This window comes from Hemicordylus capensis, chromosome 3 (assembly GCF_027244095.1).
Source record: "Hemicordylus capensis ecotype Gifberg chromosome 3, rHemCap1.1.pri, whole genome shotgun sequence".
Lineage (NCBI taxonomy): Eukaryota > Metazoa > Chordata > Lepidosauria > Squamata > Cordylidae > Hemicordylus > Hemicordylus capensis.
In genome coordinates this window covers 133860042-133882160 of record NC_069659.1, presented here as the reverse complement: position 1 = coordinate 133882160, position 22119 = coordinate 133860042, and the positions used below count along the sequence as shown (strand labels likewise).

General features: G+C 42.8%; 1 protein-coding gene across 4 annotated transcripts in view; it reads left to right on the top strand.

Annotated features, from left to right (window-relative positions):
* The window catches only part of TBC1D8 (TBC1 domain family member 8), a 104760-nt gene that overhangs the window by 13754 nt on the left and 68887 nt on the right, over positions 1-22119 (top strand). Inside the window, exon 1 of one of the 4 annotated variants that reach the window (XM_053309765.1) lies at positions 2178-2911. The exons of 1 other annotated variant lie outside the window; for it this stretch is intronic. In XM_053309765.1, the coding sequence (XP_053165740.1) occupies positions 2785-2911 (127 nt within the window). In that variant the 5' untranslated portion in view covers positions 2178-2784. Of the gene's footprint in view, positions 1-2177; positions 2912-22119 lie in introns of those variants that run through there. 2 more of the 4 variants (XM_053309768.1, XM_053309767.1) reach the window with 2 other exon arrangements.

Below are 22119 nucleotides of genomic sequence, written 5' to 3'. Positions count from 1 at the left end.
AACAAAAGAACAGTCCTGCTGGATCAGGCCCAAGGCCCATCTAGTCCAGCATCCTGTTTCGCACACTGGCCCACCAGATGTCGCTGGAAGCCACAGTCAGGAGTTGAGGGCGTGCCCTCTCTCCTGCTATTACTTCCCTGCAACTGGTACTCAGAGGCATCCTGCCTTTGAGGCTGGAGGTGGCCTTTAGCCCTCCGGCTAGTAGCCGATGATAGACCTCTCCTCCATCAAGTTATCCAAACCAGCAGCCTACGTGCAACGCTGGCACACACATGGCCTTCACACATGCGCAGAGGCCATGTGTGTGTTGGTGTCACATGCAAGCTGCTAGGGGAGAGTGCCTCTGGTATGTGGGCTCTCATAGCTGGGGGGAATGCTAGAATTACTGCAATGACAGCAATTGGAGGAGCAGGGATGGACCTACTCTTCTTGGCATTAAAGGGGCTGGGTAAGCCCTCAGTTTTAAAGGGATTGTGCCATGATGCAGAAGCCGAATTACATTTCAAGCACATTTCTAGGGCATGATGGCATCTTGCCACATCACCGGCACCCCAAAAATCTGCTGCCTGAGGTGGTTGCCTCACCTTGCCTCATGGGAGGGCTGCTGCTGAGTTGTAACCTTCCCTGATGTTTTCTGGACCTTACATGTAGGGGTGTGCACAGAACCATTCAGGCTGATTCAGTTCGGTTCATTAGAACTGGCTGGCGGTTTGGTTTGTGCAGTCAAACCGGGTTGAATTGGTTCAACCTGGTTTGGGTGGCTATGCTTGTAAAGGGCAATGTGGTAAGGATTCCCCTTTACAAGGAAAGGGGATTCCTAACTCTAAAAATGGCTTGAAAGGGCTAGGGGGCACCTTATCAGGTCTGGTTCATGTCAAACCCGGCCCGGCCCTCTTTTTTGTGGCCTGGTTCGAATTTGAACCAGCTCTGCACTCCCCTACTCTGTTTGTTTCAATTTGAACCAGTTCTGCACACCCCTACTTACAGGCTCTTGTCCATGGGATAGGAAAGTTTCCTTCCAACCTTCCCTTGATGTACAGTGGAAGCAACTATAGTCTTTTCCTATTTCTTCCTTATTTCCACAGCTGTTGGATGAGAGAGGGAGCCATGTTCTAGCTTTTGGAGAAAGGGCTCAAATCTATATTCACCATCAACTTTAGTTTACAGTCAACACTTGCTGCGTAATGCACAGCTGATTGGCATTGCTATCCAAAAGACAGAAATAAAAGTCCCTCAGTGAGAAAGTCTGGAGGAGTCTAGAAAAGTATGGCTGTTACAAAAGTAAGGTCAAAGCAAGCTAACAAGTCTTGGTAGCCAGCTGCTGGCATGGTGTGTATCTGCCACACACACAAAAATTCTCTTTCCTCCCCAGCCTCACTGACTGTTTTCACTGAACATTTTATAACCTGTCTCCCCTGACTTCTGCAGAGGTTGGTTACAGGCCTGGGTCTAAGGCAGTAGATTAGTGGAAACAGGGAATGTAATAGAAGCAGAAGATGTGGGTTTCGTTGCACACCTGCAGACAGAGGTACCTTCTTCCCAAGTGAGCAGCTGTGGATGTGTCCCAGTTCCCAGATAAGACAATTTATCTTCTGGGTATTATTGCCCTGCTGAGCCAGAGGTGGGGGGGGATGAGAGAGCCAAGAGAAGCTCCTCAACGGGAATCCATATCTCTCATTCCAGAGAGCAACACCTGACTGCACACCCACAGCAGGATCCATTGCACCTCCATATTTCTGTGCTCTCAGAGGCCAGGCCACAATCAACTGCAGCCTCTGTCCTATCAAATAAAAGTGGAACCCCCCCCCCACTGCCGACATGCACATGTAAGTGCTATTAATGGGGCTTCAAAAGAACAATTTAAAAACACAGTGTACAGAGCTAATAGAGGCTTTGTATTTGTATCAGAGCTGCAAGAAATGCAAAAAGTACATTTAATATAATTTCCCCAAATTTTTTTTCTTTTGCAACAGTTCTCAAATTCATTTCCAGTGGCACAAAACAAAAGCAAAGGTGCCAGGATTTCTTCTCCGACCTGGAAACCCTGCCCAGCTCTCAGTAGGGGATTAGGAGTACTACGATTACCCAGTGAGAGAGGGGTGTGTGGGTGGTGGTGGTGCTATAATTATTGTGCCCATGTTCAGAATCCTCACTCTTCAGCCTTGCCTCACGGGGTTCGCTCCGCGTATTACAAGTGTAGTATCTTGCTTTGCACCAATTGTTGCTCCACACACGTCCCGTGGCTAAACCCTGGGATTGAAGACAAGCCTCGCAGGAGTGTCCTCTCATGCCGCCTCCTGCGAGCTCAAGCAGGGCGGGCCTGTTCGCAATAGGCTGTTGGGGCGAAGGATCCAGGCGGCGGACTGTGTGGAAAGAAGGGGGTTTCCTCTTTCCCCTCAGTAGTGGCCACATCAGGTTTCTTTTCCTCTCTCGGTATTAGGGACGGAACTCCTATGAGGCGGCTTCTGGGGCAGCTCCACCACAGGGCGAGGGTGCGGGTAGGCCAGCTGGCTCTCCTCCCCAAGCCTCTTCGGCGGCGGAGGGAATCCCAGCCCCTCGGGAGAAGGCTCGGCAGCACAGCAGCAGCAGCAGCAGCAGCTCCTCCCCCCCGCCCCGGGTCGCTGCCGCTGCTCCTGGAGGGCGACTCGCGCTCTCGACCTGCCGCCGCCAATTGACTGCTGCCGGGGGGGGGTCCAGCGGTGGCGGTGTGGAGGGGTCGCGGCGGGGCGATGTGACTGTGGCCGCGGGGCTGGCTGGCGGACGGGCCAGCGGCTCGGTGGGAAGATGTGGCTGAAGCCCGAGGAGGTGCTCCTGAAGAACGCCCTCAAGCTATGGGTGACCCAGAAGAGCAGCGGCTACTTCGTCTTGCAGCGCCGGCGGGGACACGGCGACAGCGGCGGCCGCTTTACCGGTAGCCACCGGGGTGGGGTGGGGTGGGGTGAGGTGCAGCTCGTCTGTCTCCCCCAGAGGGCTGGGGCTTGTGCGGGGGTGGGGGTGGGGGAACAGGGGATGGTTAGAATAAGAAACGAGCAAAGTGGGCCGCGGAGAGGCGGGGTGATCCCTGGCTTCTGGAAATGCAGCCAACCAGGCTCGCGCGGGCTGGTGGTGGGCATGGAAGAAAAGTGGCCCTCTATTTGTGTAATGGTGCGTGTGTGGGGAGAAGAGTTGGGTCACTGCCTCCATGATTAGCCCTGCAGGGGCCCCACCTCCGTCGCTCTCCTCAAGAGAGGCCCACCCGTGGTGGACCCTCCTCCAGGGCCGGGGGAGTGGGCTCTCGGCCGCGAAAGGTTCCCCCTCACTGAAGTCCTGAAGGTGCCCCACACAAGCCTCTTTGTTGTGTTCTCTGTCTCCCTACTCCTTGGTCGGACTTTGGACTTGGGAAGAAGTAACTTCCCTTAGGCGGGCGTGGGGACTGCTGCTTTGGCTCGGGAGGGGAGGGGAGGGGAGGGGAGGGGAGAATGGTTGGAGAGCCTGCTGCTGTCCCCTGGGCTGGAAAGGAGGTAGATGGCGGGGAGGAACAAGGCTCTTTGTTCAGACTTATGGTGAGAGGCCCTTGCAAAAGAGTGGGGAACCTGGATTCTTCCCCCTCGCCTTGGTCGTGCACTGCAAATGCAAACGTGTATCTTCACTTTCTTTCTCTCTTTCTCCAGTTGAAAAAGTAGTGTGGTTTCATTTAAAGTGGTGGGGGATGACAGAAGGAAAACCGGTATTATTAATTATTATTATTTCTTGTTTACACAGTCAGACAGGTGTTATTGACTGGTTTGTTTTATCCAGACATCGAGTCCTTCCCAAGGACCTGGGATGGCTGAATTTTATTGTCAGTTGTTATAGATATCGTCGCAGAATATAGGCTGTTCCCAGTAAAGCTGCTTTTTGTAATTGGCTGATAGTGATTTCTGTGACTCCTATGGTGTTGAGGTGCTCTTCAAGGTCTTTTGGAACTGCACCCAGGGCACCAATTATTACTGGGATTGTTTTGGTCTTCTTCTGCCACAGCCTTTCAATTTCAATTTGTAGATCTTTGTATTTGGTGATTTTTTTTCTATTTCTTTTTCTTCTATTCTGCTATCCCCTGGTATTGCTATGTCGATTATTTTGACTTGTTTTTCTTTCTTCTCGACTACAGTTCTATCTGGTGTATTGTGTGGCAGATGTTTGTCTGTTTGTAGTCGGAAGTCCCATAATATTTTTACATCTTCATTTTCTTCAACTTTTTCAATTTTATGGTCCCACCAATTTTTGGCTACAGGTAGCTTGTATTTTTTTGCAGATGTTCCAGTGTATCATCCCTGCTACCTTGTCATGCCTTTGTTTGTAGTCAGTCTGTGTGATCTTTTTACAACAGCTGATTAGGTGGTCCACTGTTTCATCTGCTTCTTTACAAAGGCGGCACTTGCTGTTTGTTGCTGACTTTTCTACTTTTGCTCTTATTGCATTTGTTCTTAGTGCCTGTTCTTGCGCAGCCAGTATTAAACCCTCTGTTTCTTCAAGTTGCCATTCTTAAGCCATTGCCAGGTCTTGATGATGTCTGATTTTCCACTTATATTGTGCAAATATTGACATGCAGGGGCTTATTTTTCCATTTTTCTGCTCGGTTCTTGACTTGTTCTTTCTTGTAGGCCTGCTTTCTTTCATTGGTGTTGAATAGTTTGAATAGTATTATTATTATTATTATTAGTAGTAGTATTGAATAGTTGAATATTATTATTATTATTATTAATAATAATAATAATATCTGTGCAAATAGATGTTTTGCAGTTTATAAAAGGTTTCTGTTTTCTGGAAACTACATGATTGCAAAGCAGTTGGATTGAAAATGTAGGGGCTATTGTTCAGATGATTGGAACAGCTGTTAAGAAATATTTTTTTAGAAGCAGAGATTAAACATTTGGAGAAAATGATTGGAAGAACATGCTTCACAAAGTTCTTCAACTTAGGATACAGAATAAGAGGGCAAATGAGAGTGTATTTAAGTTAAGCAAGGGCTGTTGGGTATTTCTATATGGAGCAACATGAGCTCCAGGGTGGACACTGGGAAATGCTGTATCTTTTACTGGCCTTAGGCTTAGAGATGTGCTATATATGTGGTTTAGAACTGTTAATTGAAGTTAATCAAATGACAAGGCATGGTTAAGTCTTTGTTGTTTTAGTGGAGCTAACTTAATGGTGCCTAAAGAGGGAACATGACTGGTTAAAAAACAAAATAAAAATACTGTACTTTGGATATTTTTTCTTAAGGAATAGATTATTCTGAAGGAAGGATACAACTGTTAACAGATGTCAGTCAAATGACAAGGCATGGTTAAGGCACTGTTGTTTTAACAGAGCTAATTTAATGGTACCCAAGACAGAACATGACTAGTTTTAAAAAATACTAAGGTTTTTATTTTTTCTAGAGGGATAATTTATTCTGAAGGAAGGAACAAAAATCTTATGTTTGAGGGAGGAGTAAGTACAAGTCTTAAATTACCATTTAGGAGGAATACAATGTAGAGGTAAATAAGATGACACTTATTAAACTTCTGGTGAATCTATTCAGGAGAACATTTCTAGAATAACTATCTAGGCTACTAATAGAACTGAACCAGGTTTCATCATTTTTGGCTTACTTTCCTCAAGCAAAGTAAGTTTATGATATCACCCGGCATTCTTTGTGTGTGTATGTAGTCCATCAACTTCACAATGCCTGGACCAATATGAACCAAATTGGGTACAGCTGTAGGAACACCTCAACAGCATAGTTTGTGATGATATCACCCACCCCAATTCAAGATGGCACGTGTGTAAACATTTGAGTTGCAAGTGGGCTAACTTGTGGATCATGTAACTGATTTGAACCAAATTTGGTACTCGTGGTGCATTTTGTGATTATGGTGCATTTTGTGATTGTCATCCACCCCAATTCAAAATATCAGACACATGAACATTTGAGGTGCAAGTAGGCTAACTTGTGAGAATGGTAATTATCAATTCAGATTATAGTGAAGGGAAAGAAGGCAGGTTATTTCTTACTAGAACAACTTGTTATTAATGCTACGATTTCTGCTTATACAGTGATAGCTTATAAAGTAATGGCATAATGGCTGCCCATGTGTTTTGAAAATTGCTGCTGCTCTCTTAAAGTCCCTTGCATTTTCCACCTGTGGTCAACCATAGGTTAAAACTTGAGTGAAGACTGTGAGGGAGAGGACATACTACCACGCTGAAAATGTATTTCAAACCTTGAAGTGCCAGTACTACATTTTTTTTGGAGTAGGTAGTCTGGGATTTTTGTTTCAGCCTTGTCTAATAAATATATACTTTTATAGATCAGTATAAGTCTGGGCCTGTATTATGATTAAATATACCTCTGCCACATGCACGAAAGCAGGGGTTCCCAACAGAGGGTACAAGTACCTCTAGGGGTACTTAGGATCATAGGAAGCTGCCTTATACTGAGTCAGACCATTGGTCCATCTAGGTCAATATTGTCTATACAGACCAGCAGCCAGCAGCTTCTCCAAGGTTATAGGTGGGTGTCTCTCTCAGCCCTATCTTGGAGATGCCAGGAACTTGGAACCTTCTGCATGCAAGCATGCAGATGCTCTTCCCAGAGCAAGTGGCCCCATTCCCTAAGGAGAATATCTCAGTGTTCACACATGTAGTCTCACATTCAAATGCAACTAGGGTGAAGTCTGCTTAGCAAAGGGGACAATTCATACCTGCTACCACAAGACCAGCTCTCCTCTCCCTCTTGAAAGGATGCTAGGAATCTTCAGAGCCTTCCTGCTTCCCCACTTTGCAGCCATGCTATTTGTTCCACCTCTGAGAATATTTGGCTTGAAGCAGGTGTGTCTGCTGCAGAAGGGGAGGGTGAAAATCCTCCTCCTGTGCTTTTGATTGGCTGGCTATGTGCTATAGCTCAGCATATCCTTCCCCTCATAAGCTTGACTGACAGACTTCAGAAAATTAGCAGAGTATTTGAATCGAAATTAATGGGACAAGCAAACTTGTCGCATTAATTTCAGTAAGACTGCTTAGGAGTAACTTAGTGTGGATGTGAGCCAGTAACTGGAGTAGCTAGTTCCCCAACTTTAAAACTTAAATTTGTGTGTTTTTATGTGTATATACACACACATTACAGTTATGAGACAGGCTGTTCCAGTCACTGACTTATATCCAGATTAAGTTACTTGTAAGCAGTCTTACCGAAATTAATGGGACAAATTTGTGTGATCTATTAATTTCCATATGAGTAACTTAATCTGGATGCAAGACAGCTACTATAGTATCCTGTAACATTTAAATTTGTGCATGCAAACACACATACAATCTCTATGTGGTACCCGAGTTGAAACTTTGTGACAGAAGGGTTATACTTGTTAAAGTCTGGGAACCTCTGCACTATACAACAGGGGTGGCTTGTGTCTCCAGAAAGCAAGGTCACATAAGTTCATACAGTAACCACCTCTCTTTTTGACCCTGCATTTGCTGCTGCAGTGCAACATCCATTTTATAGAAAGTACAAATAAGGCTGAGAGAGCAGTGAATTGCTGAAGCTACAAACTGACTACAAGGCAGATTACAACTGACTACAAGGTTGGGTCTGCGTACCAAATCCCTCAAAGTAATTTCCCTTTTTCCCCTGACCCAAAGTTTACTGCAATGCTGTGGTATTCTGTGCTCAAATTGCTTCTCTCCACCACTCCAGACTTCCTACATTTGTAGAAACAAAAGGGAAAACAAATGTAGGCAGTCTCTTAAAGCAATGCTGCACACATTCCATAATTAGCTTATGGAATTCATAAGGTGCTTCAAGGTGTGGTGATGGTCAGATGATTTTAAAGAAGGATTTTCCTGCACTGAGCAGGGGTTTGGACTAGGAGATCCCCAGAGTCTCTTCCAACTCTAACATTCATGTTTTTAACATGGACTTACCTTTCATGGCTTTCTCAACAGCTATTACCCTTTTTATCTAATAGAACCTCTGTCTTCAAAAGCAATATACCTCTGAATGCTACATGCTTAGGACAAATATGTGAAGGCCATCATATTCATGCTCTGCTTGTGAACTTCCAGAGGAATGTGGCTGATCCAGATTTTTCCACATCCATTTCCCTTTCAGATGCAAATTCATTCCTTGTCACTAGATCCTGCCATTAATCGTCCCCTCTGCTTCCACCCAATAACACAAATCCCTGTTTTCCTCCCTCACACTGGCCACCAGCTCTGTCTCCCCATTCTTTACCCACTCAACCCAATCCTAGTTATTCTCACTGATTAGTTCAAAATCAGTGGCAGGAAGAGTTTTTTCATGTAGGCAGCTCCATCCAAAAATCTGTTTTTCCTCTTTACTACCAGACAAAAAATTTTTAATGGGCAGCTGCTGTTCAAGCAGCAGACATTCACTGGTGTCTAGTTGCCACCCTGCTTTTATCATTAACCCCTTAACTGTACTGGTATTCAGACATCCATGTGCTGCTCAATGCTAGTCTATAGGAGCAGGCCAGGAGCGAACCATATCAACTCTTTTGTGTTCTAGCACTAGAACCAGCAACATCTTGGAGGCTTAAAAATGGTTCTGGTTGCATGGATGCAACATTTATCTTTAAGGACCTGTGTCATAGCTTCTATCAGAGTCAGAGAAGAAAGGGGGAATTCATTGGGGTGAATCCTTGACTGTAAAGGATTCACAGTAGGCTGCCACCATCCACTTTCTTTATTATTATTTTTTTACATTTATATCCCGCTCTCCCTCCAAGGAGCCCAGAGCGCTGTCCTACATACTTGAGTTTCTCTTTCACAACAACCCTGTGAAGCAGGTTAGGCTGAGAGAGAAGTGACTGGCCCAGAGTCACCCAGCTAGTTTCATGGCTGAATGGGGATTTGAACTCGCATCTCCCTGGTCCTAGTCCGGCACTCTAACCACTACACCATGTGACAAACCACTTTCTCCATATAAGATTCCTGGGGGAAGTTAAAGTGGCAAAATCTTCCCCTAGAGACCTGAGCAGTCCTAGGCCTCCAAAGGCGTGCGACTATGGCAGACCCAAAATGAACACCAACAAGAGTTTATTATCAGAGTAAAAGACAGAGTATGGAATAAGAACAATTGTCTCTTTATAAAGCAGATTATGAGAAGGAGAGAGAGAGAGAGAGTGATTGATTGATTTCATTAACCGGGCAACTCAGATTCAAGCAACACACTAAAAGAAGATAACTTCCCTCACATATCTAACTGAACTGGTCCCTAACTTATTACTAGGGATCTTCCTGTTTTCTCCAGCCTCCTTGGCTGTGGACTCACATTTCCCCAGCAGCTTCTCAGCCAGCTACTTCCTCAGGGCACTCCTGGGACAGAACAAAGTAAGAAAAAAAAACCCTCTTCTTCAGTAGGTGGCTGTGTGTGTAGGTCCTGCCCAGTCCTCAGGATTTATCCTTTTGTTTTGATTTTCCTGGTTTCCTCCTTTTTAGGAAAGGTTCTCCTGCCCAGCAGTTGCTCTAAGTGAGGCCTAGTCCTCCCTCAAATCCTTCCCATCACTACAACCTTTTTGCTGTTTTTCCAAAGTGGTGCATTTGGCATATTGTATATTCTAAGGAGCTGCAGCTGCTAAACAGTCTCTTGATTAAATAAGTGCCTTGTGTACTCGACATTAAAAGAAATTCAGGGCAAAGAAGTACTGTCTTAATAGCACACAATGAAAAGAACTAAAAGTTCTATTGTATGAACTGCTGTCCCTATAGGTCCTGAGGATAAGGCGACTGTTGTTACATTATGTGATTATGGTACTCCAGCATTGTAAGGTAGGGGTGTGCAGAACCAGTGTTCTCTCTAATTTTTTTCATCTGTGTGCGGAATGAATTTTGTTCTGGGTGGCAAATCAAGGCAGTGTGTGCACACATGCATTCAGAGTGAGGCCTTCCTGATTCAAGTTGAGTGGGATCTAAAATTAACTGAGGAGACATTAAAAAATGTGTGAGTGCACACGTGCACTGTACAGAACCAGTTCTATCTGAACCTGGTTTGAATAGAACTGGCTCAGTTCAGACTCAGAACGAACCAAACTCCACAAAAGGGGTGCTGGTCCAAGTTAGTACTATGTGTCCACAGCAGCTAATGCAGGGCATCATGTAAAACTTATGCAACAGAAAGCTTGATTTAGTAGGTGGAATGGTCAGAACTTGGTGACTTATCTTTAAACTATGTGAAAGGCATTTTGGCCACAATGGAGACATTGGCTTTCGTACAACTCCATGTACCTGATATGTGGAGCAGCCTATTAAAAATGGGATGCTGCATAGACTGGTTCTGCTTATCACCTTGTTGTACAGTGATTTTGTAGATCCATGCATTCCACTAAATATAGCTATTCCTGTAATGCTAACCTTGTACGCCATACTTGTTGTGGCTACATTTATCTGTCATATGAGGCCATCAAGGTTTTTTCTTATGTTAGTGAGTGCCTGAAAAAAATTACTCAAAGTCTTGTATCTTGTGGTTAGAAACATTGGGTTGCTTTGAGAAGATGTACAGAGTATATCTGATTGTGAAGCCTCATTATATGTGCTTCTAACAGTCTTAGTCTGATACACATCTGTAAATCCATGAATTGCACTAAATGTTATTCCAGTAATGCCAACCTTTTACACCGTACTCAGCGGAAATATCAGCACAAGGCCATAACTTTGCATCATTTTAGCTTTCTGGAGGTCAGATAATTAACTCGGATAACTGTATGAAGCAATTAAATATATAATTTGATTCAAAGTCCTTCTTGCAGTCTAAATCAGGCTGAAACATGAAAAAAATTATACTGCCATAAATTGATGTGAGAAACAGCAGTAAACACCAAGTCCGATACTGCTCTTAAAGTTCCATTTTTATTTTTATTTTAGATTTAGATTGTCCTAGGAGATAGTATCTTTAAATGTTATGCCTTTTGAACCCTTTTTGAAGTTTCATATTTTTATATCAGGTACCTGTAACATGTAAATAGTTTCGAAGACATACCTTCATCACAGTTTATTATGTATTTATTTTTACATTTATATTCTGCTCTTCCTCTAAAAAGCCCAGAGCGGTCTACATAGTTATGTTTATCCCCACAGCAACCCTGTGAGGAAGGTTAGGCTGAGAGATAAGTGATTGACCCAGTCACCCAGTGAGTTTCATGGACAAATGGGGATTTGAATTCGGTCCTCCTTGGTCCTAGCCTAACACTCTTAACTGCTACGGCACACTGGCTCTCAAAGTGTTAACTTTGGATCAGTACAGATGCATCCCCTGCAAGAGCCAGCACATCCTTTTTTCTGCTGAAGAATGAGATCTGCTTTCCTCTGTCTATACTTTTTTTGTTGATACTCATACCTGATTCTAAATCTAGTGCAGAATGTGTGGGCAGGTAGTGGTGATGTGATAACTGGCCAGTATGACAGTTGGCACTCTGCTCAGCCATGTTCCACTAGAAATGAAGAATGAGTTCTTCCGGAGCTTGAATCCATTTGGAAGTGTGGTAAAAAGGTTGTCTGTGTGTGGATCCACAGTGGACCTGTTACTTGAGACTGATATGTCTGTACACAAACTTTCAGTTATAAGGAGCTGATTTTGGGGAATTAAAACAAATTATTTATATACTTTTCTATATATGCTGCACTAATACATATGAGTATAGTAGAGTATTGACCTTTTTAAAAAAAAGGAATTGATGCTAGAAAAATAGGCCTTGATTATGGTGAGCATGAACCAGCTAAATTAAGTGCTTTGATATTCCATTGATTTTAGTGGAAGAATGTGCTTAAATCTCTCCCATTAAAATCAGTTGAACTTAAAAAATGCTTAACTCTGATTGGATAATGTCCTCCATTTTTATTTTTGGGATTCTGGTTTGGTTGCTAGAGTTCTGCAGGCTTTACAGAAAGTTTATTTGTTTCAATAAAAAAGGTGTTGTCTTCTGATTTTCTCTAGTGCACACTGTAGTTTTAATAACCTGACACAAAATCAGCTGCTGTGACTGAAGAAACTGAATGTATGAAAATGGTCATGCATGCTTAACCATCTACTTGAATTGAACTGGGCAAAGCTAAAACAACTGAAGAATCAGAACTGATGCTGAGAAGTTTGCACAAGATCAAAAGTCTCTCAAGCCATATATGAGACAGACTGGATCCAGGCTTTTGTGACATGCAACCAGTGAATTTATGCTGCTAACCTTTATACGGGCTCCATTTAATCAGTTTCGAGTAGATGTCTTTGCATAGTGTATCTCGAGAGTCACCCCCCCTCCCCCACATTCTTTCGATTGAGTACACCTGGAATTGTTTGTCTTTCTCTCCATATGTCCTTCCATGAAACATGCAGGCCAGTTCCCTTTTTAATGGTTATTTTAGAGGGTTTCCTTTTCAGAACCAAACATAGTCTTTTTAGCTGGTGATTAGGACCTGACCATTGAGAAGTATCCATATAACTGACTCTCATAATTATGATTATCCTACTGTCATCTCAGTAGCCTGTCTTCATAAGTGTGAAGTTGAAAAACAAACCCCAAGCATATTTTCTGCATAGCTAAGAACAGAGAGTAGCTGTTTGTTTAATATAGAATCTAAATCTGTTTTCTAGAAAGGCCTGCTTATGGCAGCCTACTTATGGGTTAGTTGTCTCTTCAGATTGACTGATTGATTGTTAGATTTATATCTAACATTAACATTTCATTAAAAATAATCCCAAGGCGGTTTACAAAAGTTAAAACACATAATAAAAATGAGTTAAAAGTATTTAGCTAAAAATATAAAAACAATCTGATATTAAAATACATAATATACAAACACAGAAAAACTATACATGGATAAACACACAGAAGCAGCAATAAAACAATCATGTAAACGCCTGGATAAAAAGCCAAAATTTAACCAGCTTTATAAAAACTGTGACTGAGTCTGAGGAGCGAATGGCCACTGGGAGAGCATTCCAAAGCCTGGGGGCAGCAACAGAGAAGGCCCTGTCCTGAGTGCAGGACAACCTGACCTCCCTTATTGTCGGCACCCGGAGCAGAGCCCCCTCAGATGATCTCGTCAAGCGGGCAGAAACCCTTGGGATTGCCTTTTATATTGCCTTTTATATTCTCCTTTTGTTCATTTGAAATGTTAAATGTGCAAAACAATTGCAATGTTCTGGAATGCAAATATTTTCCAACTCAATTATTGAACACTGCATTCCTATGCTTACTTTTGTTGGGGTAAGTTCCATTGGTTTCAGTGGAAACCAATGGGACTTACCCCAACATGCATAGCATTGGTCTTTACATCACCCTACCACAGCAGAGACAACCAGAGCAAAATAAAACTTAGTTATAGCAATATCATTCCAGAACTTGATTACAGGCTAGAATGAATTCCTGAAAAATTTCATTTAAAAAATAAGATGAAAGTGAAAGATTGGTTGCTTTTAATTCTGCATATTACTTTTGTGTTCTCAGAATAAACACATCTGGTAAATCTTGTGAATGTTTCTGAAGACTCCATAATTGTAAGGTCAGAACAGCAATATTGATTTAATAATTTTGCACAAGGCCTCAGCTAGTCTTCCCAAACTTTCTCAGTAGCTGTCTTTTCAAATCCTATCTATGGTTATAACCTTTTACTGTGTAAAAATATCTACAATCTGGGAATGTTATTTAAACTGATTCTTTCTGTTTCCTTTTTTGACACTTTAAGTATCCCCTTAGGAATGAAGATTATTTGGCACATAATCTACGTAATTCAGATCTTTGTACAATGGCAGGATTTGCCACACCTAAATGATTGATGATAGATAGTAATCTGGTTCAGGAGCTTTCAGGCTTTCCAGATCCAATCTTAATCCTAAACTGCAATATTCATCTATTTATTTGATTTGTATCCCATTCTATCACATCAGTTTACAGCATTTCTCCCCTAAATATTGGTTGTCCTATCCCCCAAGGGGTCACCTTAAGTGGCACAGCAGGGAAATGCTTGATTAACAAATAGAAGGTTGCTGGTTCAAATCCCCGCTGGTTAGGGGTATAGCAAGGTTGGATTGGGCCCAGAGATGAGATTTTAAAATGGGCTCCCCTTAAAAGTCCAGGGCCTCCACACACCCCATGCCCCCAAGGGTCAGTTCTCACTCAGACCTTCTGGACTGAAAAACAACTTGAACATAAGTGCATTTATGAATGAATGAATAAAATATTGTTTGTTCCAGAAGTTTTTGTAATTTTCTGCCATGAAACAAGCCACTTATAGGACTTTTTAGATAGGTTTTTTTAAAGCCAGCAAATTTTCCAATCTGTTTCAAATATTCAGAGATTTCTCAGTCTCTGCTCACCCCTCATATCAAAGCCCTATGTCAAGCAGATCCTTATATATTGAGGGGGGTAACCACAAAAAGGAATTCACATCATACCTCCATTACTAAGCAGGCAAAGGCTGGTCTGTGCTAGGCAGAGGGTCTGCAGAGAACTGTGGTGGGTAAAAGGTAGCCAGCGATGGCCACTCTGCCTGCCTCCTTCCTTTCTTGCTGGCTGGCTGCCTGCCTGCCAGGGCACTTGAGTTTAGGGGTGTACACGGAACTGCGGAGCTTTTGGCTTTTGCAGCAAAGTGGGAGAAGGGGTGGCAGGGAGATATCCTGCCGCTCCGTTTACTCAAGGAAATACATGTGCGAGCGCACGTGCGCACAAAAGGCTTCTTAAAGCCTTTTGCACAGCACTGCACGCCAAGTGGGGGAAGGGGTGGCAGGGAGGTATCCTGCCGCCCGATTACTAAAAGAATTGCCAAAGCGTTGGAGAAGGGGTGGCAGGGAGGTATCCTGCCGCCCCAATTACTCAAAGAAATACAGGCGCCGGAGGGGGGAAAGCGGTGGGAGGGGTAAGTAAACCCTCCCCGCCCTTAAGGAGACCCCCCACCCCAAACCACCCAAATCTGAACCGCCCATGTCCGGACTGGTCCGGAGGCCTGTAGAATGGCCTCCAGACCAGTCCGGGCACATCACTACTTGAGTTCAGGCTTCAGGGAGGCCTGGACGGAGGCCTCTCTGGAAGCCCCGTCCACCTGCCAATCAGCTGAGAGGCATGGAGAGAAGGAGCTCTCTAGCAGCTTGTCGGCTGGCTGCTTAGATTGCCTGCCAGGAGGGCTGGCTGAGCGGCCTTGGGGCTGGGTGGGCGGGCAATGGGGAGTAATGTGAGATGTCTCGGGGGGGGGCCTTCCAGGCAGTGGGCCCCCAGACAACTGTCTCCCCTTGTCTAATCATAGTTACACCCATGCCACTGGTATGTTTCCCAGACTATGGGAAACTCCTATATCAGACAGTAGTGGTGTGCATGGTCCGGTAGAAGCACGGTCCGGCACTTGCGGGGGTGTCTCTTTTAAGGGTGGTGGTGGTAGTACTTACCCCCCCCCCCCCGCCGCTCTTCCCCCTCCGGCGCTGGTGCTTTAAAAAATATTCTTGGGGCAGCAGAGTTCTCCGCTGCGGGCATGCGCACGTGCCGCGTGACATATGCGGTGCATGCGCCCGCAGCGGAGACGAGCGCGCCCGCCGCAAAGGGCGCATGCACTCCGCCAGCTCTTCTTTGTTTAAGCCATTGACGGACAACGACGGGGGCAGGGGCGGCAGGAGGAACTCTGCCGGCCCAAGAAGATTTTTAAAAGCACCAGCGCTGAAGGGGGAAGAGCGGCGGGGGGGGAGTACTACAACCCCCCTTAAAGAGACACCCCCCGCCCTTCCGGACCGGCGGCTTTCCCAATGGCCCCCGAACCGAACCATGCACACCACTATCAGATAGCAGCAATATAGGAAGATACTTTGCAGGAGAAGGCAATGGTAAACCCCTCCTACCAAAGACAACCACAGCGCTCTGTGGTCGCCAGGAATCGAAATTGACTTGGTGGCACACCTTACTTTACTTTGTCCCCCAAGGGAGTTACAACTTTAAATCTGAGAATATTGTACTTCAGACCTACTGTACTTCAGTTCTCCCCTGCAAAAATGTGTTTTTCTTCTTTCTTTAGATTGGCCAGATGCAGAAGATGTCATGGCTTCTAGATTTTTAATAGTTCTATAAAAAAAGGGAGTTTTTGCAGGTGCCGCTTGTCATGCAGCTGTGAAAAAAACCACATGTATCACAATATCTCTTTATATACAGCTGTTAGAGGAACTCTCCTCTTTACATCTGGTCACACTTTTCTCTCTCTTTAGTCCAATTCAGACAGTCCCACAATCAGTGAGACCTGGTTCTTGAGAGAAAATTTTTTGGATTTAAAAAAAAAAACCTTCTTACATCTTGAAACTGCTAGAATTAGTTTTCATATCCAGCATTAGCTTTACTTGAGGCTTGCCCTTCTTTCTTTTTTTTTTTGGTGATCATCCAATTCACAAACTTGAAGGTCAAGAAAGCTGGGACAAGCCAATTTATTTCCATGAACTTCAGTTAGACTTGTAGGTTTTTCAGTGCTTCCCCCCAAAAAACAGGGCTACAGGACTTCCCCATCACCTTTTACAAGTTCTACAGTCTCCTCTTTAATCCACCTTCACCAATTTTCAACTGCAAGCTAGGAAAAATATTTCAAACCTAGATTCTGTGAAACTCCTTGTTATGTAGCAGTGTTCAATTAATGTTCAACTTCCTCCAACTATAAAAGCATTAGTTAAAAGAAATTAAACCAGTAAACAATTTCACTCCAAAAATAGGCAGCCAATAAATGAGTAATCATAGCAAGCCAAAGGACTCTTTTTCCTATAAGGATCATCTCTGAATTTTCGACTGTTGTAACCCTAATCTCACTGTACACATTTGTGTTTTGGAGTCAGAATACCTTTTTTTACTTTTTGTGTTTTGGAGTCAGCTCCATGACTGTTTCGAACTCCATTGGATCTAGAAAAGTACTAGTGATGCTTTGGGCACATTTTAGTTGGACGTCATTATAAGCTACCATAAGGGTAAAGTTGTGCCGTCGAGTCAGTGTGAACTCAACGGAGTCAGTGTGTAAAGTTGTGCCACAGAGCCATGTGGTTTTCTTTGGTAGAATACAGGAGGGGTTTACCATTGCCATCTCCCCTGCAGTATGGCTGGGAAACATACCAGCGTGGATTTGAACCAGCAACCTCTTGATCCCTAGACAAGTTACTGCGCCATTAGGTGGCTACATAAGCTAACATACCTGCTCCTTATTTAGACTTCAGATTCAGTTGTTGAGAGTGGATTGGTACCCATTTCCCACTGTACCCATTTTTGTTTGTGGAGTCAGATTACCTTTCTTTTATCAGCTCCATGACTGTTTCAAACTCCCTTGGATCCAGAAAAATACCTCAGTGATGCTTTGGGCACAGTCTTTAGTTGACTGTTTGTACTCTTACCTATGGTGGGTCACACATGTGACACCAACATGCTTTTTTCTTTTGTTTTGTTTGAGCTTCTTTTTAAAGAGGAGAGGGGCAAAGGGAGGAAAAACTAAGAGAAAGACCCAGTTCAGATGATCCAATAAATCATAGTTTGTTAGACTGATAACACAAGCCAAATGAGCTCCGATGCCATGCATTGCCTCCCTGCCCACCGCCCTACCACCAGTCCTCATCTTAGACACAGCTGTGATAGCATCATGGCATAATTCCTCTTGTAAGCTTCTCAAAACAAGCTTAACTGTAGTTTACAAACTAGGACATGAGACCAGAATCAAATCCTGGTTTCATATCCTGGTTTGCAGAATGCAGTAAAACCACAGCACCTAGGATCAAACAACTTCCCTCCTCAGGCACTGGGGCTATTCTCATGATCAGCAAAAATCGGGCTGAAGGATCTGATGTACCTTTTCTTTAAACAGATTCATTGTGGGGAGGAGATGGGAAGCTTTTTCTGAAAAGTGTTTCCCAAATATCAGATCCTGTTGTTTCCAAGAAAGGTTATAGCGTAATGAAAACTATGGAGACTTCTATGGGTGTTGCTTCTGATCAGTGGTCCTTCTAATTTTTTTCATCTCTGGAATGAATTTTGTTCTGGGTGGCAGTATCAAGCCAGTGTATGCACACCTGCATTCAGAATGGAGCCTTCCTGTTTCAACCTAAACGGGATCAAAAATTAACTGAGCTGACATTTAAAAGCTTGTGAGTGTGCTCACTTAGAGGGAACAGTGCTTCTGATAGAATAATGTTTCCTTTCTAGCATAGTTTAAGGCTTGCCTCTCTCATTGTGATTCTATTTTTCTTTTTCTGCTCTCTTTATCCCCCCACCATTAAGTCACGTACTGTATTTAATTCTTTTCAGAGGTAGCGCTACAGTGATTGTAAAAACTAAGCAGAGTGATTAATAGGCAATTAATACTCCTAGTTCTTATTCTGAGCAGTAGTTTTAAATTAGCAAATGCATTCCAAGAAAGCTGGTTATTTTTATTAATCTGTTTTATAAGCTAAAGGGGAAATTATTAATTGTTTTGACATAAATAGATTAAAAAATTGCAAACATCTTTTTTCTTATAAAGGGAATTTAAAGGTTTTATAATATCTTCCTCTCATAAGGAAAACTATGCTTTCTGATGTCTTACTGTTCAGGCTTCTATCAAAGTGTCGACTATGGTTGCCTATTAATAGAATTCAAAGATCAGCATATTTTTCATAATTATTCTGATCTTATTTAACTGTAACATAACAGTGATCTCTTTAAAGGAGTGTCTATTTTCTTTCAGAACGCTATCAGAAAGTTAGCAATGTATAAAGTTGGAGTACAAATAACAGTAAGCTTGAACAAAGTAGTAATCTTCAGACAAGGCAGCAGTGAAAAGTAAAGCTAAAATATTCAGAAGGATACCAGAATTTCCCTCTTAATGTATGTTCATATTTATATTAAGTGAGGATGTTAGAGAAAGCCACAAGTATTACTGTACATACTTTGTTATGAATATTTCTCAAAATAGCCTAGTTTTCGATGGTTGTGGATTACGCTTATTAGTTTCTATCCATCGAAACTGTTGATAGTGTGGATCTTTAACAACATAAACATCCATACCTTCAGCTACTGCCTTTGACAGTAGCTTTTTCCACTTGTACAAGGAGCTGTTGTTGACAGCTCCATTAAATGTCTCAATGCCATCCATAGTGAAGTAGTAAGGGACATTTTTCTTTAGGTTAAGTGCAGGGAAGAGTCTAGAAACCTCTATTTCACATCTTAGAGCAGGGTGAATAGTTTGTTCTGCATGTTGGACCGTGCTGAAAATGTTTGTCATCACATATTTTTGGGTATCTCTGCAGTTGAGCACTTTTAAGGCTTATTGACTTCCAGTACCAGTGTAACAATTTTAGATTGTCCAGCTATCTACTTTACTACTTTATGACCAAAAGCTGTTGTGGCTGGGAATTAATGAAGTTGTAGTTCAACTACATCGGGGGACCCAAGGTTGGAAACTCTTGCCTTATAGCTACAGGAACAATCCATCTGGACCTTTTTTATCATGGGTAATAAAAAGGTGAACATGACCATCTTTAATATGTAAGTATGACATCACCTTAAGTGGCTCAGCAGAAGGTTGACTTGACTAACAAGCAGAAGGTTGCCAGTTCAAATCCCTGCTGGTACTATTTCGGGCAGCAGCGATATAGGAAGATACTGAAAGGTATCATCACATACTGCGTGAGAGGAAGCAATGGTAAACCCCTCCTGTATTCTACCAGACAACCACAGGGCTTTGTGGTTGCCAGGTGTCGACACTGACTTGATGGCACACTTTACCTTTACCATCCCCAAACACACACCCTCCGTCAAACATTTCAGAATTATAATACTGAGCTGGTTTAACAGCTCTTAGAATTTCAGACATTTCCTTTTGTGAGATAAAGACTAAGGGAACTGGTTGAACTGGTTTTCTAAAGTCACTGTGAGACATGAAGAAGACTGAAGTGAAAGAGTGGGCAATTTTTCGCCTTTCTGCTGCCTGTGATTTGGTGTTTTTTTTTAAAGTTTCTCTGTAACCCTGAGGTGTTTTTTTTGTATCTTCCTCTCATTTTCCTCTTTTGACTGTGTCATTTAAGTGATTGCTTAAATGTTTGAAGACCATTTAAACATGAATTTGTTTGCAAAATGTATAGATGTGCTAAGGTTTAGAGCAGGAGGCGGCAACCTTGGCTCCCCAGCTGTTGTTGAACTGGAGCTGAACAACAGCTCCAGCTCTCCCAGCTAGAGAGCCAAGGTTGCCTGCCCTTGGCTTTAAGGATAATGTACAAATGCAATCATTATGAAATCAGAGGTAAGGTGTATCACGTAAACTCATTCCGATGTCTTCCGTATGAAACACAAGGGCAGATGTCTGCCCTTGTGTTTGTGGTAAGCCAGTTTGTTATAAGACTGAGTTCCTAATTTGCTTCTGAAAAAGTGGTTTTAATTATGAATAGTTAATTATAGATACCAGTTGTGATTGAGCTGACTGGTGATGTGCAAAATAGCTGTCTGCTGCTCAAGATAAAGTGCATTTGAACTGCATTATCATGAGTATGTTTTGATTCCAGATTGAGAATTAGCAACATGAATAGGGCAAATATTTTTATACCACTTTCCTCAAAGGACTCACAATCTAAAAAAGAAACATAAGAGAGACACCAGCAACAGTCGCTGGAGGGATGCTGTACTGTGGATGGATAAGGCCAGGTGCTCTCCCCCTGCTAAATAAAGAGAACCACCACTTTAAAAAGGTGTCCCTTTGCTCAGTTAGCAATATGTTGGAGTTTAACTTGTGAGTGTTGCACCTAACACAGGATTGGTGTCCACAATGGAATGCAGAATGCATATTTAGGAGGCCCTGTGTATATATAACAGAAACATTTCCTTTGTGTTCAGTGGCAGAGAGTATATCTGATGCTGCTTGACAAAGTGAGGTTTTGTTGGTTTAATATGGTTAGCTAAACAATAAGATTTTGCGCTTTGAAGAATAAAATTAATTATGAGAGAATTGGGAACATTGTTAGGGTTCAGGGACCTTAAAATCTTTAATGCAATGTTAATGATGTGAAAATATGTTTGTTCATGCCTGTATGATTGTATGATCATACAGAAATATGATTGTTAGAGGAACTGAAATAAATAAGAGCAAAGATGTGCAATATCCTTCCAAACTACATAATTTAGGCTTTTGAAAGATGAATTAGAAGTAGATTGCTAATGACACTTTCTCTAAATAATGTGATTCTACTTTGATGTGTGCCAGCAGTGCCTTTCTGCCCCTGAAACAGGACTTGTGTCTATGCAAGAGAATAAAGGTCATGTATCAGACATTAAAAAATTGTGAAACTTGAGAAAATTGAGATGTCTTTCTGGACATCTGATTCATTCTATTTTTGTATATCATCTTTGTGTTTTTGTCATTATTTAGTATTTTGATTTAATTTTAATTGCTTTGAACTCTTGGAAAAGCTGTCTTTATTTTTCAATAAAGACATTGGGCTGGCTCCAGACTAAATTAGTCATGACTAAATCCCATTGAAATTAATAGGGCTTAAGTTAGTAATGTCTAAGGATGTGGACGGACACGTTCGGGAGGCTAGGTATGTGTGTTTCTTCATGTCTGCCACTTCTGGTAGGATGCTGGCCAGGGCTGCAAGGAAGTACGCTGCAGTCCCATGGCAGCGATTTTGGGGAGATGCCAGAGAGGGAAATGCAGTGGGGAAAATAAGAGCACCCGCCCTGTGCCTTAAAGAACTCCCCCGGCCTCTCGAATCGGCTTAGACGCCAGACATCCGAACTGGTTTGTGCACATCTCTAGTAATGACTATCTTGTCTTAACTTTTTTTCAGTGGTGCTTAGTTACAACTAACTTAGTCCAGGTCCTGCCCATAATACCATATAACAGTTGTGAACATTGTCAGGGAGACGCTTGCCACAAGCAGCTGAGTTGAAACACTCAATGTGTATTGTTTACACACTTGTTTCAGACACGTGTATACTACCATGTATGTGTCTCTGCTTTTAACTGACTTGGGGGCTTTAGCTCACAAGCCAGACTTCAAGTGTACATAACTAAGGATCGCAAACTGGACCCAGGCAAATACCCCAAAGGAGCACAAGGGGTTTTTTTTTGAAACAAGAAACAAAGTTGTTATTTGGTAGTATTTGGCAAGCTTGGTAAGTCAAAGGATAAAGGCAAGTTCCA